A 12,734-nucleotide genomic window follows, 5' to 3' on the forward strand; every position below is an offset into this window, starting at 1 on the left:
TCGCCCGCCCTCGCTCTGACTCGCCCGCCCTCGCTCTGACTCGCCCGCCCTCGCTCTGACTCGCCCGCCCTCGCTCTGACTCGCCCGCCCTCGCTCTGACTCGCCCGCCCTCGCTCTGACTCGCCCGCCCTCGCTCTGACTCGCCCGCCCTCGCTCTGACTCGCCCGCTCTCGCTCTGACTCGCCCGCTCTCGCTCTGACTCGCCCGCTCTCGCTCTGACTCGCCCGCTCTCGCTCTGACTCGCCCGCTCTCGCTCTGACTCGCCCGCTCTCGCTCTGACTCGCCCGCTCTCGCTCTGACTCGCCCGCTCTCGCTCTGACTCGCCCGCTCTCGCTCTGACTCGCTCGCTCTCGCTCTGACTCGCTCGCGCACCGGCTCACGCACCGGTTCGTTCTCGCGCACTGGCTCGTACTTGTTCTGGCTCGCGCACTGGCTTGCTCTCGCTCGCTCTGGCTCACTCTTGCTCTGATTCGCTCGCTCTCGCTCTGACTCACTCGCTCGCTCTTGCTTTGAGTCGCTCGCTCGCTTTGACTCGCTCTCGCTCTGACTCGCTCACTCTCGCTCTGACTCGCTCACTCTCGCTCTGACTCGCTCACTCTCGCTCTGACTCGCTCACTCTCGCTCTGACTCGCTCACTCTCGCTCTGACTCGCTCACTCTCGCTCTGACTCGCTCACTCTCGCTCTGACTCGCTCACTCTCGCTCTGACTCGCTCACTCTCGCTCTGACTCGCTCACTCTCGCTCTGACTCGCTTGCTCTGACTCGCTCGCTCTGACTCGCTTGCTTTGACTCTCGCTCTGACTCGCTCTCGCTCTGGCTCTGACTCGCTCTGGCTCTGACACGCTCTGGCTTTGACTCGCTGTGGCTCTGACTCGCTGTGGCTCTGACTCGCTCTCGCTCTGGCTCGCTCTCGCTCTGGCTCGCTCTGGCTCTGGCTCTGGCTCGCTCTGGCTCGCTCTGGCTCTGGCTCGCTCTGGCTCTGGCTCGCTCTGGCTCTGGCTCGCTCTGGCTCGCTCTGGCTCTGGCTCGCTCTGGCTCTGGCTCTGGCTCGCTCTGGCTCTGGCTCGCTCTGGCTCTGGCTCTGGCTCGCTCTGGCTCTGGCTCTGGCTCGCTCTGGCTCTGGCTCGCTCTGGCTCTGGCTCGCTCTCGCTCTGGCTCGCTCTCGCTCTGGCTCGATCTCGATCTCGCTCTGGCTCACGCACCGGCTCGCTCTCGCGCACCGGCTCGCACTCGCGCACCGGCTCGCACTCGCGCACCGGCTCGCACTCGCGCACCGGCTCGCACTCGCGCACCGGCTCGCACTCGCGCACCGGCTCGCACTCGCGCACTGGCTCGCACTCGTGCACTGGCTCGCGCACTGACTTGCTCTGGCTCACGCACTGGCTCGCTCTGGCTCGTGCTATCGCTCTGCCTCTCACTCTCGCTCTGGCTCGCGCGCTCGCTCTCGCACACTCGCACTCACTCGCTCTCGCACACTCGCACTCACTCGCTCTCTCTCGCTCTCTCTCGCTCTCTCTCACTCTCTCCCGCTCTCTCTCACTCTCTCTCGCTTTCACTCTCTCTCTCCCTTGATCTCTTCTCCCTCGCTTTCACTCTCTCTCTCTCTCCCTTGATCTCTTCTTCCTCGCTCTCTCTCGATATCTCCCTCGCTCTCAATGTCTCTCTCTCCCTCGCTCTCAATGTCTCTCTCTCCCTCGCTCTCTCTCTTAATCATGTCCTCAGTTGAGGACAGCCTGTAATTATTTTTTACTGGCACGCGCACTCACTCGCTCTCTCTCGCTTTCGCTCTCTCTCTCTCCTCGCTCTTTTTCTCCCTCTCTCTCTCTCCTTCACTCCCTCCCTCTTTCTCTCCCTTGCTCTCTCTCTCTCTCTCTCCCTCCCTCTTTCTCTCCCTCTCTCTCTCTCTTAACCCTGTCCTTCCCAATTTTATACAAATGTTAACTTGGGTTAAAATGGGTTCAGTTCATGGAACTTTTTTATTTTATTAGAAATGGCTACCAGTGAGGTCAAGTCAGATACTTTATTTTTGTGAGGGTGAAAATAGTCTGCTTGCTAATGGTGATGTCTTCAGTTGATTAGTATTGTTATTTTATTTATTCCATATTGCACAGCAACTTTTGCTTTAAAGGAAAATTTTAAAAAAATACAGTTGGCTGTCAACATTTCTACAGGTTTTATCATTCATTACGTTTCATAGTGTTAGGAGGGAGTTGTCTTATCTCTTATTGCATGACAAAACAACAAAAACACTAAATCATCGTCATTCGTATCCTTTTTTTAAGTAAAGCAACACAGTTACTTACATTATTGAATAACATGTAAATACATGTATTTAATTTTTCACAGAAGTTTCAAATTTGAAAAAAATATGATCTGATAGTTATGATACATATCGAAACACTGATAATTTTATTTTTATTGTGATCATTTTTTGGCATATGAGCCAGGACTACCTAATTAATATGGTACCTATGTATGGCAAGTCCCTTACCACTTTGTGCTTCCTACAGACTCATTAGCCAGAAGCCATGCAAGGACCTAATAGAAATGCTTGTTTACCGACAACAATAATGGTCAGAATTAAGAGTTGAAATTCAATTGCAATTCAATATTCAAATTTAATTCAGCCACCCACATATTGTGGGGACTTCTGTTTACAGGGGCAAGCTAACAGGTCAAACTAAATAAAACATTTTAGAGGTAGTCCAAGTTCAATTTAGAGATTGAAATCTGACTGGCCAACATTTCTAGCATTCACATAAAATACTAGAATAAGTTCAAGCAAGTGAAATACCATCACCACCACCACAAGTTCCTTACCTGTATAATTCCCAACCAGTCAGCAAGATCTCGTGCATTAGCTAGAGCTGTTGAAAGACCAACAACCCGGACGCATTTCGAGGTATGGGAGGAGATGAAATTGGTCCTTGACACGATGACCTCCAACACTGGACCTCTATCTTCACCTGTGGTATGATAACATTTTCTCTAAATATCTGCATAGTACATTGGACCCCTGGTTCACGACATCATTTTTTTTCCGTAGTCAGGCTTGTAAGGCGAAATTGTCGAACTGAGTGTTGCCACCAATAAGAGATCAGATTCTTAGTGACACTGACCAATAACAGACAAGCATCTTAGCGATGCTGACCAATAGCAGATCAGCATCTTAGTGACGTATGAGCTTGATGTGAGGCGAATGACTCGCATAGTCACCGACCGCCCTGTTTCAATCTCGGAACGTTTTGGCCGCTCGAGAGAAATTCTTGTTGATGCCATAAGGCAAGGAAAATGCTGTGACAATGGGACGAAAAACACTAAACCAGGGGTCCATGTAAATAGTAGTGTAATATTACAGATTTTTTCTAGAAACAAATAAAATGACCACATATATTTATGAGTATAAAGTCATAACTCCACTTACGAATACCTCTAGGTAATAAATGTTCATGCTACAAAAGATTTTTATATGCAAGAGTGCCCCGAGATACGAAACAGATCTAAGTTACGAAATCCCCCAAAAAGGAAATGCATTCCCTTATCCGTTAAATGTTGTTGATTCTCACTTTAGAACCTCACTAAACTCTGCTGGGCTCTCATTGGCTGTCTCACAAAAAACACCATTTTTACTAGATTCTCTCATGTACTTTTGACCGTCGTTGGTCGTCACGGAGTTCTGACGGTGATTTTTTTGTTAAGTTTTTTCCAAGTGTGAATAAAGCAGCTCCTGTTTTTATCATAATGCCTCCCAAGAGAAAATTAACAGTGCAAATGGAAATAAGTGGTCAGCGAGGAGGACAATGACGAGTTGGTCGAGGGGCATAGAAATTAACTCTCTACAGTTAATGGAACACTCAGCAAGAAGGCGGACGAGGAGGAAGCAGCGAGCAATCCAGCAGCAAAAATCAAAGAAATGCTGGAGAAATTTCACGGACTTCCACTAAAAAGTGTTCACGAGTCGTGCGATTGCCCACTTTGATGACGTGTTTGTTGCATTATAGAAACATCATTAAAAGTCGTTAAAGGGAATCAACTTTGGATAGTTTTTTTTTTCCAAAACGTCTGTCAACCAGCACTGCAGAAGGGCAACTTAAATCCAAACGGGTAAGAACCAGTAGCGACTAATAGAATGGGTGAAAATTTAAATTCCAAAGAAATTATAAAACGTTAATGTTTGTTGTTGATTAATGTTGTCACTGTTGTTGTTTGAATTATTAATGTTGCGTTTATGAGATGTGTGTGCATGTGTTCGTGTGCTCTCTCTGTTGCCTAATATAGATTATGAATGCTTGTTATTTATTTTAAGACATTAATAAATCATTCTTATAATTTTCTCTCCTTTTTGTTTGTTTCTCACATCTTTCATACAGATACAGGTTTAGTTGGTAGTTGTGTGAGGACCGTGGGACGAATTTGAGAATTTCCATATAAAGTACTGCTCTACTTACGAAATTTTCAAGTAACGAAAAAAGTTCTGGAACCAATTAATTTCGTAAGTAGAGGTAGGGCTGTATATTCATTTTCCATTCTAAAAATTGTAGACTGCTACAACATGAGCCTTTAATTAAAACACAATAACTCGTTGTTGGAGTTATTTTGGGTACTAATATATATGTGCTTTCAACGAAGAAATATTAATCATTATATGTATGTGTGGAATATTAATCATTATATGTATATGTGAAATATTAATCATTATAAGCTTGACAAACGCTTACTATAATTGTTACCGAAACAAACTCGAAAGTCACTTCCCCCTGCAGCTGGCTCCGAGGACGTTTAATTGTTTTGCCCTGGATCCGAGGACTGTTGACTTGGAATCTCGACATCTCACCCACTCCCTGGATCCGAGGACTGGTGATTGTTTGATTTGGATTAAAAACCTCGACCCCTAACCCAGTTGCAAATTTGCAATGAAAATCTGGGAAGGACTCTTAAATTGTTTTGACTTGGATTCCCGAGCAGATGGCGATATTGAATCGACCTCCGAATTTTTTTAAAATAGTGTTGCTCGGTTTACCTGATATGCAATTGTTGCAGTTGTTTTCGACTTTTGACCTCAATTGTGTTGTTTGGGTTACCTCTTATGCAATTGTTTTGAATAAGATAACCTTAATTGTTTTGAATGCAACTAAATGGGCAGGAGGAGTCATTTCTTTAGAATGATCTGTGACGAGGACGAGTCAGGATTGATTCTCTTCTTGCAAGAATAGCTGGATTGTATGCTCCGATGTCTTTCTTTTATTAAAGTATAACTATTAATGAACCTAACACTCGTGTACGCTATAATTGTGAAACCGGAAGTCATACTCTGAGAATGACATTATGCTGTCTTTTAACCAACCAGGTATTTGTAGTTTGTCGTCAAACTCTGTATGTGTATTTAAATCCCTGTGTTCTGGCATGTCTTTGGTGGGAGTGTTCTTTTGTGCTTCATGTTCCCTGTTGAATTGAGCGAGTAATGTTTTGCCTCTTCGTTTCGTTCGTCTCCCCTGTCTAGTTTGATTAAGCTAACTTTGTCCCAGGTTGTATAATTTTTTTAAGGATTATTTTGGCATTAAAAGACTAAGTAGTGCAATAGCACTTCCCTCTCGTTTTTTGCTTCTTGCATCCTGGGTTCGACTTCGCTGCGCAGCCGAGGTAAATCATGTGGCCATAGCGAGCCCTTCTGACGTTGCTCACGTTAGTCCTTAGTGTGATTGGTACTTGGACGATTCGCCGAAAGACGTTTCGCCGACGGACGTTTGGCCGACGGACAGTTCGCCGACCGGACGGTCGGTCAACCGGACGTTTCGCCGTTGCGGGATCTGCGCGCTCGCCCCGCCCCCGGATCGTGTGTTTACATGTTTTTAAACCTCGGCCCGTTAGGCTTTTTAATCCGGCCCGCCGACGGCGTTTATAAAAAATCAATGACCTCATTCATTTCCCTTTGCTCTGCAATACCGCTCATCATTCTCAATTTAAAGACTGCTCTCTTTTGTTGAATAATAATATGTTCTTAATGTTGAAAGTAAATTTGAAAATAAATGTTCACCTTCAATTGTGTCTCTTTCTTATATTTCAATCCCCAGCTTTGATAAATTACATTGCGTGTCCTAAAGAATACAATCTTCGCCGACACTATGAATCCCGTCACAAAGACAAGTACGATAGCTTGCAAGGCCAAATACGAGCAGACAAACTCACAAAGCTAAAAAGTGGACTACTATCTCAGCAGAATACATTTGTACGCGAAGCTCAGCTGAACCAGGCATCCGTTCGGCCAGCTTTCGGGTTGCTAAACTGATAGCAAGCAGCGGTAAGCCTTTCACTGACGGAGTTTGTTAAGAAATGTATGGATGCTGTCGCGGAGGAGGTGTGTCCCGAGAAGAAAGATGCATTTAATGCCGTAAGTCTGTCAGCGAGTACAATCACCAGACGCGTTGAAGAAATCGGGAGTAATGTATATGCCCAGCTGCAGCAGAAGACGAAAGAATTTGACATGTTTTCATTAGCACTGGATGAAAGCACGGACGTGCACGACACAGCGCAACTGCTCATTTTTATTCGTGGAGTTAGCGCAAACTTTGAGATATGCGAGGAGCTGACAGCCCTCCAAAGTCTCAAAGGGACTACAACGGGAGAGGATATTTTGACAAAGTGTGCCAAACCATGGAGAAGTTGGACCTGGACTGGTCAAAGCTAGCTAGCATCACGACTGATGGGGCTCCTAGCATGGTGGGCGAAACTCGCGGTCTAATAGGACGCATGAACCGGGAGTTGGAAAAAAGGGGTCTCACCGCCCCACTACGAGTCCACTGCCTAATTCACCAGTAAGCACTGTGCTGCAAAGTGTTGACGTGGGATTCTGTAATGAAGGTTGTGGTGTCGTGCATAAACTTCATCAGAGCAAAGGGACTTAAACACAGGCAGTTCCAAGAATTCCTGTCTGAACTGGAGTCTACAGATGTGCTGTACTACACAGAGGTCTGATGGCTGAGGCGGGGCAGAGTTTTGAGGCGTTTTTACGAGCTGCTACCCGAAATTAACGCATTTCTTCATTTAAAAGACAAAACGGTTCCAGAGCTGATCGACCCAGAATGGAAATGGCACCTCACATTTTTAACAGACGTGACAGAAATACTTAACAGCCTTAACTTGCAGCTACAAGGCGAAGGGAAACTCATTTGCGACATGTATTCACACAAAAAACATTTGAGGTGAAATTAGCGCTGCTTTTGGAACAAGTGAAAAAGCACAAAGTTGTCCATCTTCCTGCTACCCAAAACCTGTCGACAGAGAACCCAGCGGTCCCGTTCCCAGCTGAAAAGTGCGTGGAAGCACTGGAAATGCTGAAGGCGGAGTTTGTTGTGCGATTCACTGAACTGCATGTTCATGCAAAAGAAATCCGTCATTTTCAGAACCCCTTTGTTGCCGACATTGATGAAGCCCAGCCTTCATATCAGTTTGAGTTGGCTGAGTTACAGAACTGTGATGTTCTGAAAGACGCATTCAAGCCCAGTCTCATTGACTAAACAATAATTTTTTTAAGCTCCCCTACGATCGTCACACTTTTTCTGTTACAAACTGAAACCGGCCCCCCATCAGAGAAGGGAAAAGTTATGTGGCCCTCACAGGAAAAAGTTTGGGGACCCCTGGTCTACATGAAACACACGAAAGTAACACCTTCTCTACATGAAAGTAACACCTTCATGTGTGTAGAAGCAATTAGTCTACATGAAACATGATAGTAACACCTATAAGTGTTAGTACAATCTTATTGAAATTTGATGTGTTATTGCCAATTGATAGATTTTAACATTAGGTGAATAGGGATTTAATGACTATGGATTTAATGACTATTATTTAGGCAGTGGCTCCGTAGCCGTAGTTTCTTACTATTTACCCCACACAGAATTCTTACCAGCTAAATAGCCATATGGGGCCATATAGGCTATTTGACCGGTTACCGGCTAAATTGCCCCAGGGACTATTTGACCAGTTACTGGCTAAGGAGCCACTGCCAAAAAGTTTGGCTACCCCTGGTATAGACAAACTTGCTCTCCTTGGAGAAAATCATACTGTTCCACTGATATACTGCATCACAAAATCTAAAATTCAAAGAACATATGATATGATATTTTCTAAGATTAAAGAAAGCCGTGTCATGGAGCCTAGTTCTAGGACTGTTGATTTTGAAAAGGCTGCAATAAGTAGTATACAAAAGCATTTTCCAAACTCTCACACATCTGGATGCTTTTTCCATTTCGGTCAATGCCTTTGGAGAAAAATTCAGGCATGTGGCCTACAAAATTGGTATAGTGACCCAATGAATACTTTCGCAATAAAAAAAACTTTCAGCACTGGTGTTCGTCCCAAAGGAGGATGTCATAGAAGCAGTTAATGAATTAACGGCTTCACTAGAAAAGGAAACAGATGAAGTCCTGGCAAAACTTCTCATCTACTTTGAGTCTACTTGGCTAGGTGCTGTTTTAAGGGGAAGGCGACGCTGTCCAGGTTTTGCTATCCCCTTATGGAATGTTAGAGAAAATACCTTGCTGGGAATACCACACACTAATAATTCTGTTGAAGGTTGGCACCGCGCATTTCAACGTAGAATGTCAGTCGTCCATCCAAATTTATCTTGTCTTATAAACAAACTCAAATTAGAGCAAAATGATTGGGAAATACGAATAAAACAGGCGGTATTATGCCCAGACAGACCAAAAACTCATACGCAGCTGTTAATGAACGGTTGAAAAAGCTCACGGATGACTATGAAAACCCGGATCGATTTGCAAACAAAGTGCAGTACCTACAAGCCATTGCGTATAATTTGTAAGTTTTACTGTTCTAATAAAAACTGCCATCTGTGAATTCCCTTTGTACATAATTTGTAAGTTTGTATTATTTTTGTAATTTTTGTACATAGTTTGTATTGTATTTGTAATTTTTGTACATAATGTGTAAGTTTTTTACTGCTTTAATAAAAACACCATCTGTGAATTTGCTTTTGTAAGTTTTACTGCTTTAATAAAAACACCATCTGTGAATTTGCGTTGTCTTCTTTTTAATAAAATTTTTAATAAAATATTTTTTTGAATGGAAGCTTATTGATAATGTGTTTAATTTGGGACAATAATAGGATAAAAGAGGCAAGTTTGTCCATACCAGGGGTGGGCACTTTTTGACTTGCGGGCCAGAATGGATACTAAAATTTGACAGCATTTGGACACGCAATGTAATTTATCAAACCTGGGGATTGAAATATAAGAAAAAAGACACAATTGAAGGTGAAAATGTTTTTTCAAATTTATTTTCAACATTAAGAACATAATATTATTCAACAAAAGAGAGCAGTCTTTAATTGAGAGTGATGAGCGGTATTGCAGGGCAAAGGGAAATTAATGCGGTCATTTTTACTATAATTTGGACAATGCCGGCGGCGGGACGGATTAAAAAGCCTAACGGGCCGTATATGGCCCGCGGCCCGAGGTTGAAAAACATGTACACACACGATCCGGGGGCGGGGCGAGCGCGCAAATCCCGCCACAGCGAAACGTCCGTTCGGCCAACCGTCCGGTCGGCGAAACGTCCGTTCGGCCAAACGTCCGGTCGGCGAAACGTCCGTTCGGCGAAACGTCCGTTCGGCGAAACGTCCGTTCGGCCAAACGTCCGTTCGGCTAACTGTCCGTCGGCCAAACGTCTTTCGGCGAATCGTCCGGTCACGGTGTGCTCAGAGAGCTTGTCTGTATGCCCAGACATATGAAAAATTAGAGGGAATGTTGCATGCAAACCCTTTGTGTACCTGATTTTCACAAGTGTTCATTCTTCTTTGTGTTCAGTCAATCTCATTTGCCGCATTGCAATTGAAGGTTTTAGCAATCTAAGGACATCACAATATTATTTTTCACTATTTACGACTTATATTGGTTCACTTTTTCAGTCACATTCAGTGAAAAATATATTCTGAGTTTCAAATAATGTTTGTCAAAAGGTTTTTAGCAATCTAAGGACATCACAATATTATTTTTCACTATTTACGACTTATATTGGTTCACTTTTTCAGTCACATTCAGTGAAAAATATATTCTGAGTTTCAAATAATGTTTGTCAAAAGGTTTTTAGCAATCTAAGGACATCACAATATTGTCTATTTGCTCCAAGCATTAAGCAAGACATGTCATATTAAAAGGCATTGAACATCACCTAACTGTGATTTTGAGATGAAATGCGTTCAAACAAACTGTTCCAGTTCACTCCTCGTTCATGCCTCTACATGCCTACATTTGTAGGTCAACGACGCAATTTGGTATTTTTAAGTTCCTTTTTCTTTCAGTTCAGTGACAAATGTATTCTCTGCTGGGCTTCATTGGGTGCATCAAAGTCCAGCTCAATGTTTAAGGTGGATATGCGATTGAACAGCTGACAGGTGAACATCAATAAGACAGCTTCTATATGGGGATTTTGTCATGCCATCATTGACAATGTTCACATACAGTAATAGCTTGAGATACAAGCTTAATGCTTTCCGGGACCGAGCTTGTATGTCAATTTACTCGTATTTCAAATCAATTTTTCCTATAGAAATTAATCCGTTCCCACGTCTGTAAAAACACCAAACACAGGATATTACAATGGATAAACATGTTTATTTGTTCTAATTAACCACCTACTCACAAAGTAACAAATACCTATCTAGTGCTTATGATGTTCAATACCAAAATGTAACATTATTCAGTACAGACGGTGGCACTTAACGCAGTGCGCGGAGGAGAGAGAGCGAGAGAGACTTAACAGTCGGAAATTCCTGCTTCCCTGTGCCTCACAACCAAGTCATATCCCAGTTCGTTTTAAACTTATCGAACCAGCCACGGCTCGCTGTGAAGGGTTCAGCTGATGTATTTTTCAGATGCTTGCTTTGCTTTCAAGTCCATGTAGATTCCGCTGGCTTTTTTGCAATTTATTGAGTCGGTCACGCTATCTCCCGCTAGCTGTTTATCTTTTGACCATATTAAACGTAGGATCTCCATCTCCTTATGAATGTCAATGCGCAACTTGGAAATGATGGTTAGCCCTTCATTGCACTGGCTTGTTTGGACCCATTGTTTTTCCCTTAATTTTGCACTGATTCATGCAAAAATGCACGACCAGTGCTCGTAGATATCTTTACCCGAGGAAGATGCGGCGAGAAAGATAATTTTGCTCTCTTAAGCACCCTCTCGCATACTCGGCCACTTGGTGGCCGCATCGGGAACCGTCTCGTATACTCGTATCTCACATTTTGCCTTGTATATCAAGGCAAAATTTGCTCAGAATTTTCCTTTTATCTCATTTTTCCTACCGTATTATGCTGTTTAATATACCCCCCCTCGCTCTATATCGCTCCTTTGCGGTCTGGTGGTCTCGCGCTCTTGCTCTCTCGTTCTCTCGCTCTCTCGCGGTCTCCCTCTCTTGCTCTCTCCCTCTCTTGCTCTCTCACTCTCTCCCTCTCTCGCACTCTCCCTCTCTCGCACTCTCCCTCTCTTGCACTCTCCCTCTCGCACTCTCCCTCTCGCACTCTCCCTCTCGCGCTCTCCCTCTCTCGCACTCTCACTCTCTCGCACTCTCCCGCACTCTCCCTCTCTTGCACTCCCCCTCTCTTCCTTGATCCCTCCCTCCACCCCCCCCTCTCTCTCCTGCACTCTGCATTGTAACGAATAACGTGTCTTTTAGTATTCAACATCATAACCACTCAATATTTATTAGTTACTCTGTTGGTAGATGGCGAATTAGAACAAATTAAAATATTTTTCCATTCCAATATTGAGTTTTTTTGGGTGTGAACGAATTAATTTGTATTTAGTTCATTTCTATGGTTCTATGGTAAGTTGATTTGAGATACGAGTAAATCGACGTACGAGCTCGGTCCCGGAACAAGCTCATATCTCAAGGCCCCCCGACGAGTCATCACCGTATCGTGGTGGTGGGGTTTGTGTGTCCCAGTGATCCTTGGAGCTATGTTGTCTGGGGCCCTGTGCCCCTGGTAGGGTCACCCATGGCAAACTGAGGTGAGGGACCAGATGAAGAATGCCTCAGAAGACCTCTTATGACGAGAAAGAACTATGGACAATGATTTCCCTCGCCCGGACGCAGGTCACCGGGGCCCCACTCTGGAGCCTGGAGGAGGGGCACGATGGCGAGCACCTGGGACCGGGCCCCATTGGTGTAGGCCCGGCCGGGCACAGCCCGAAGAGGCGATGTGGGTTCCTCCTCACATGGGCTCACCACCTATGAGAGGGGCCAAAGAGGTCGAGTGCGTCGAAAGCTGGGCGGCAGACAAAGGAGGGATCCATGGCGGTTCGATCCCCAGCGAAACTGGCTCTAGGGGCGGAGAATGTCACCTCTCTGGTTGGGAAAGAGCGTGAGCTAGTGCGAGGTCGGGAAATTTCGGCTTGATGTAGTCGGGCTACGCACAGCTTGAGTTCTGGTGCCAGTCCTCTCAAGGGGGGTTGGACACTCTTTTACTTTGGAGTTGCTCACGGTGAAAGCCGCCGAGCAGGTATGGGCATACTTGTTGCCCCCTGGCTCGGTGCTTGTATGTTGGGTTTTACCCCGGTGGACGAGAGGGAAACATCCCTCCGTCTTTGGGTGGGGGGACGGGACCTAACTGTGGTATGCGCTTATGCACCAAACAGCAGTTCAGAGTACCCACCCTTTTTGGAGTCCTTGGAGGGGGTGCTGGAGAGTGTTCTTTCGGGGGACTCCCTTGTTCT

The 12,734-nt window shown here is 45.1% G+C and overlaps 1 protein-coding gene across 2 annotated transcripts in view; it reads right to left on the bottom strand.

Annotated features, from left to right (window-relative positions):
* ascc3 (activating signal cointegrator 1 complex subunit 3) overlaps positions 1-12,734 on the bottom strand; it is a 228,603-nt gene that overhangs the window by 64,050 nt on the left and 151,819 nt on the right. For both annotated transcript variants that reach the window (XM_077599236.1, XM_077599237.1), the window contains exon 27: positions 2,821-2,966. In XM_077599236.1, coding sequence (XP_077455362.1) covers positions 2,821-2,966 — 146 coding nt within the window. The remainder of the gene's footprint in view (positions 1-2,820; positions 2,967-12,734) is intronic.

The sequence above is a fragment of the Stigmatopora argus genome, chromosome 4 (assembly GCF_051989625.1).
Source record: "Stigmatopora argus isolate UIUO_Sarg chromosome 4, RoL_Sarg_1.0, whole genome shotgun sequence".
Taxonomy (NCBI): Eukaryota; Metazoa; Chordata; class Actinopteri; order Syngnathiformes; family Syngnathidae; genus Stigmatopora; species Stigmatopora argus.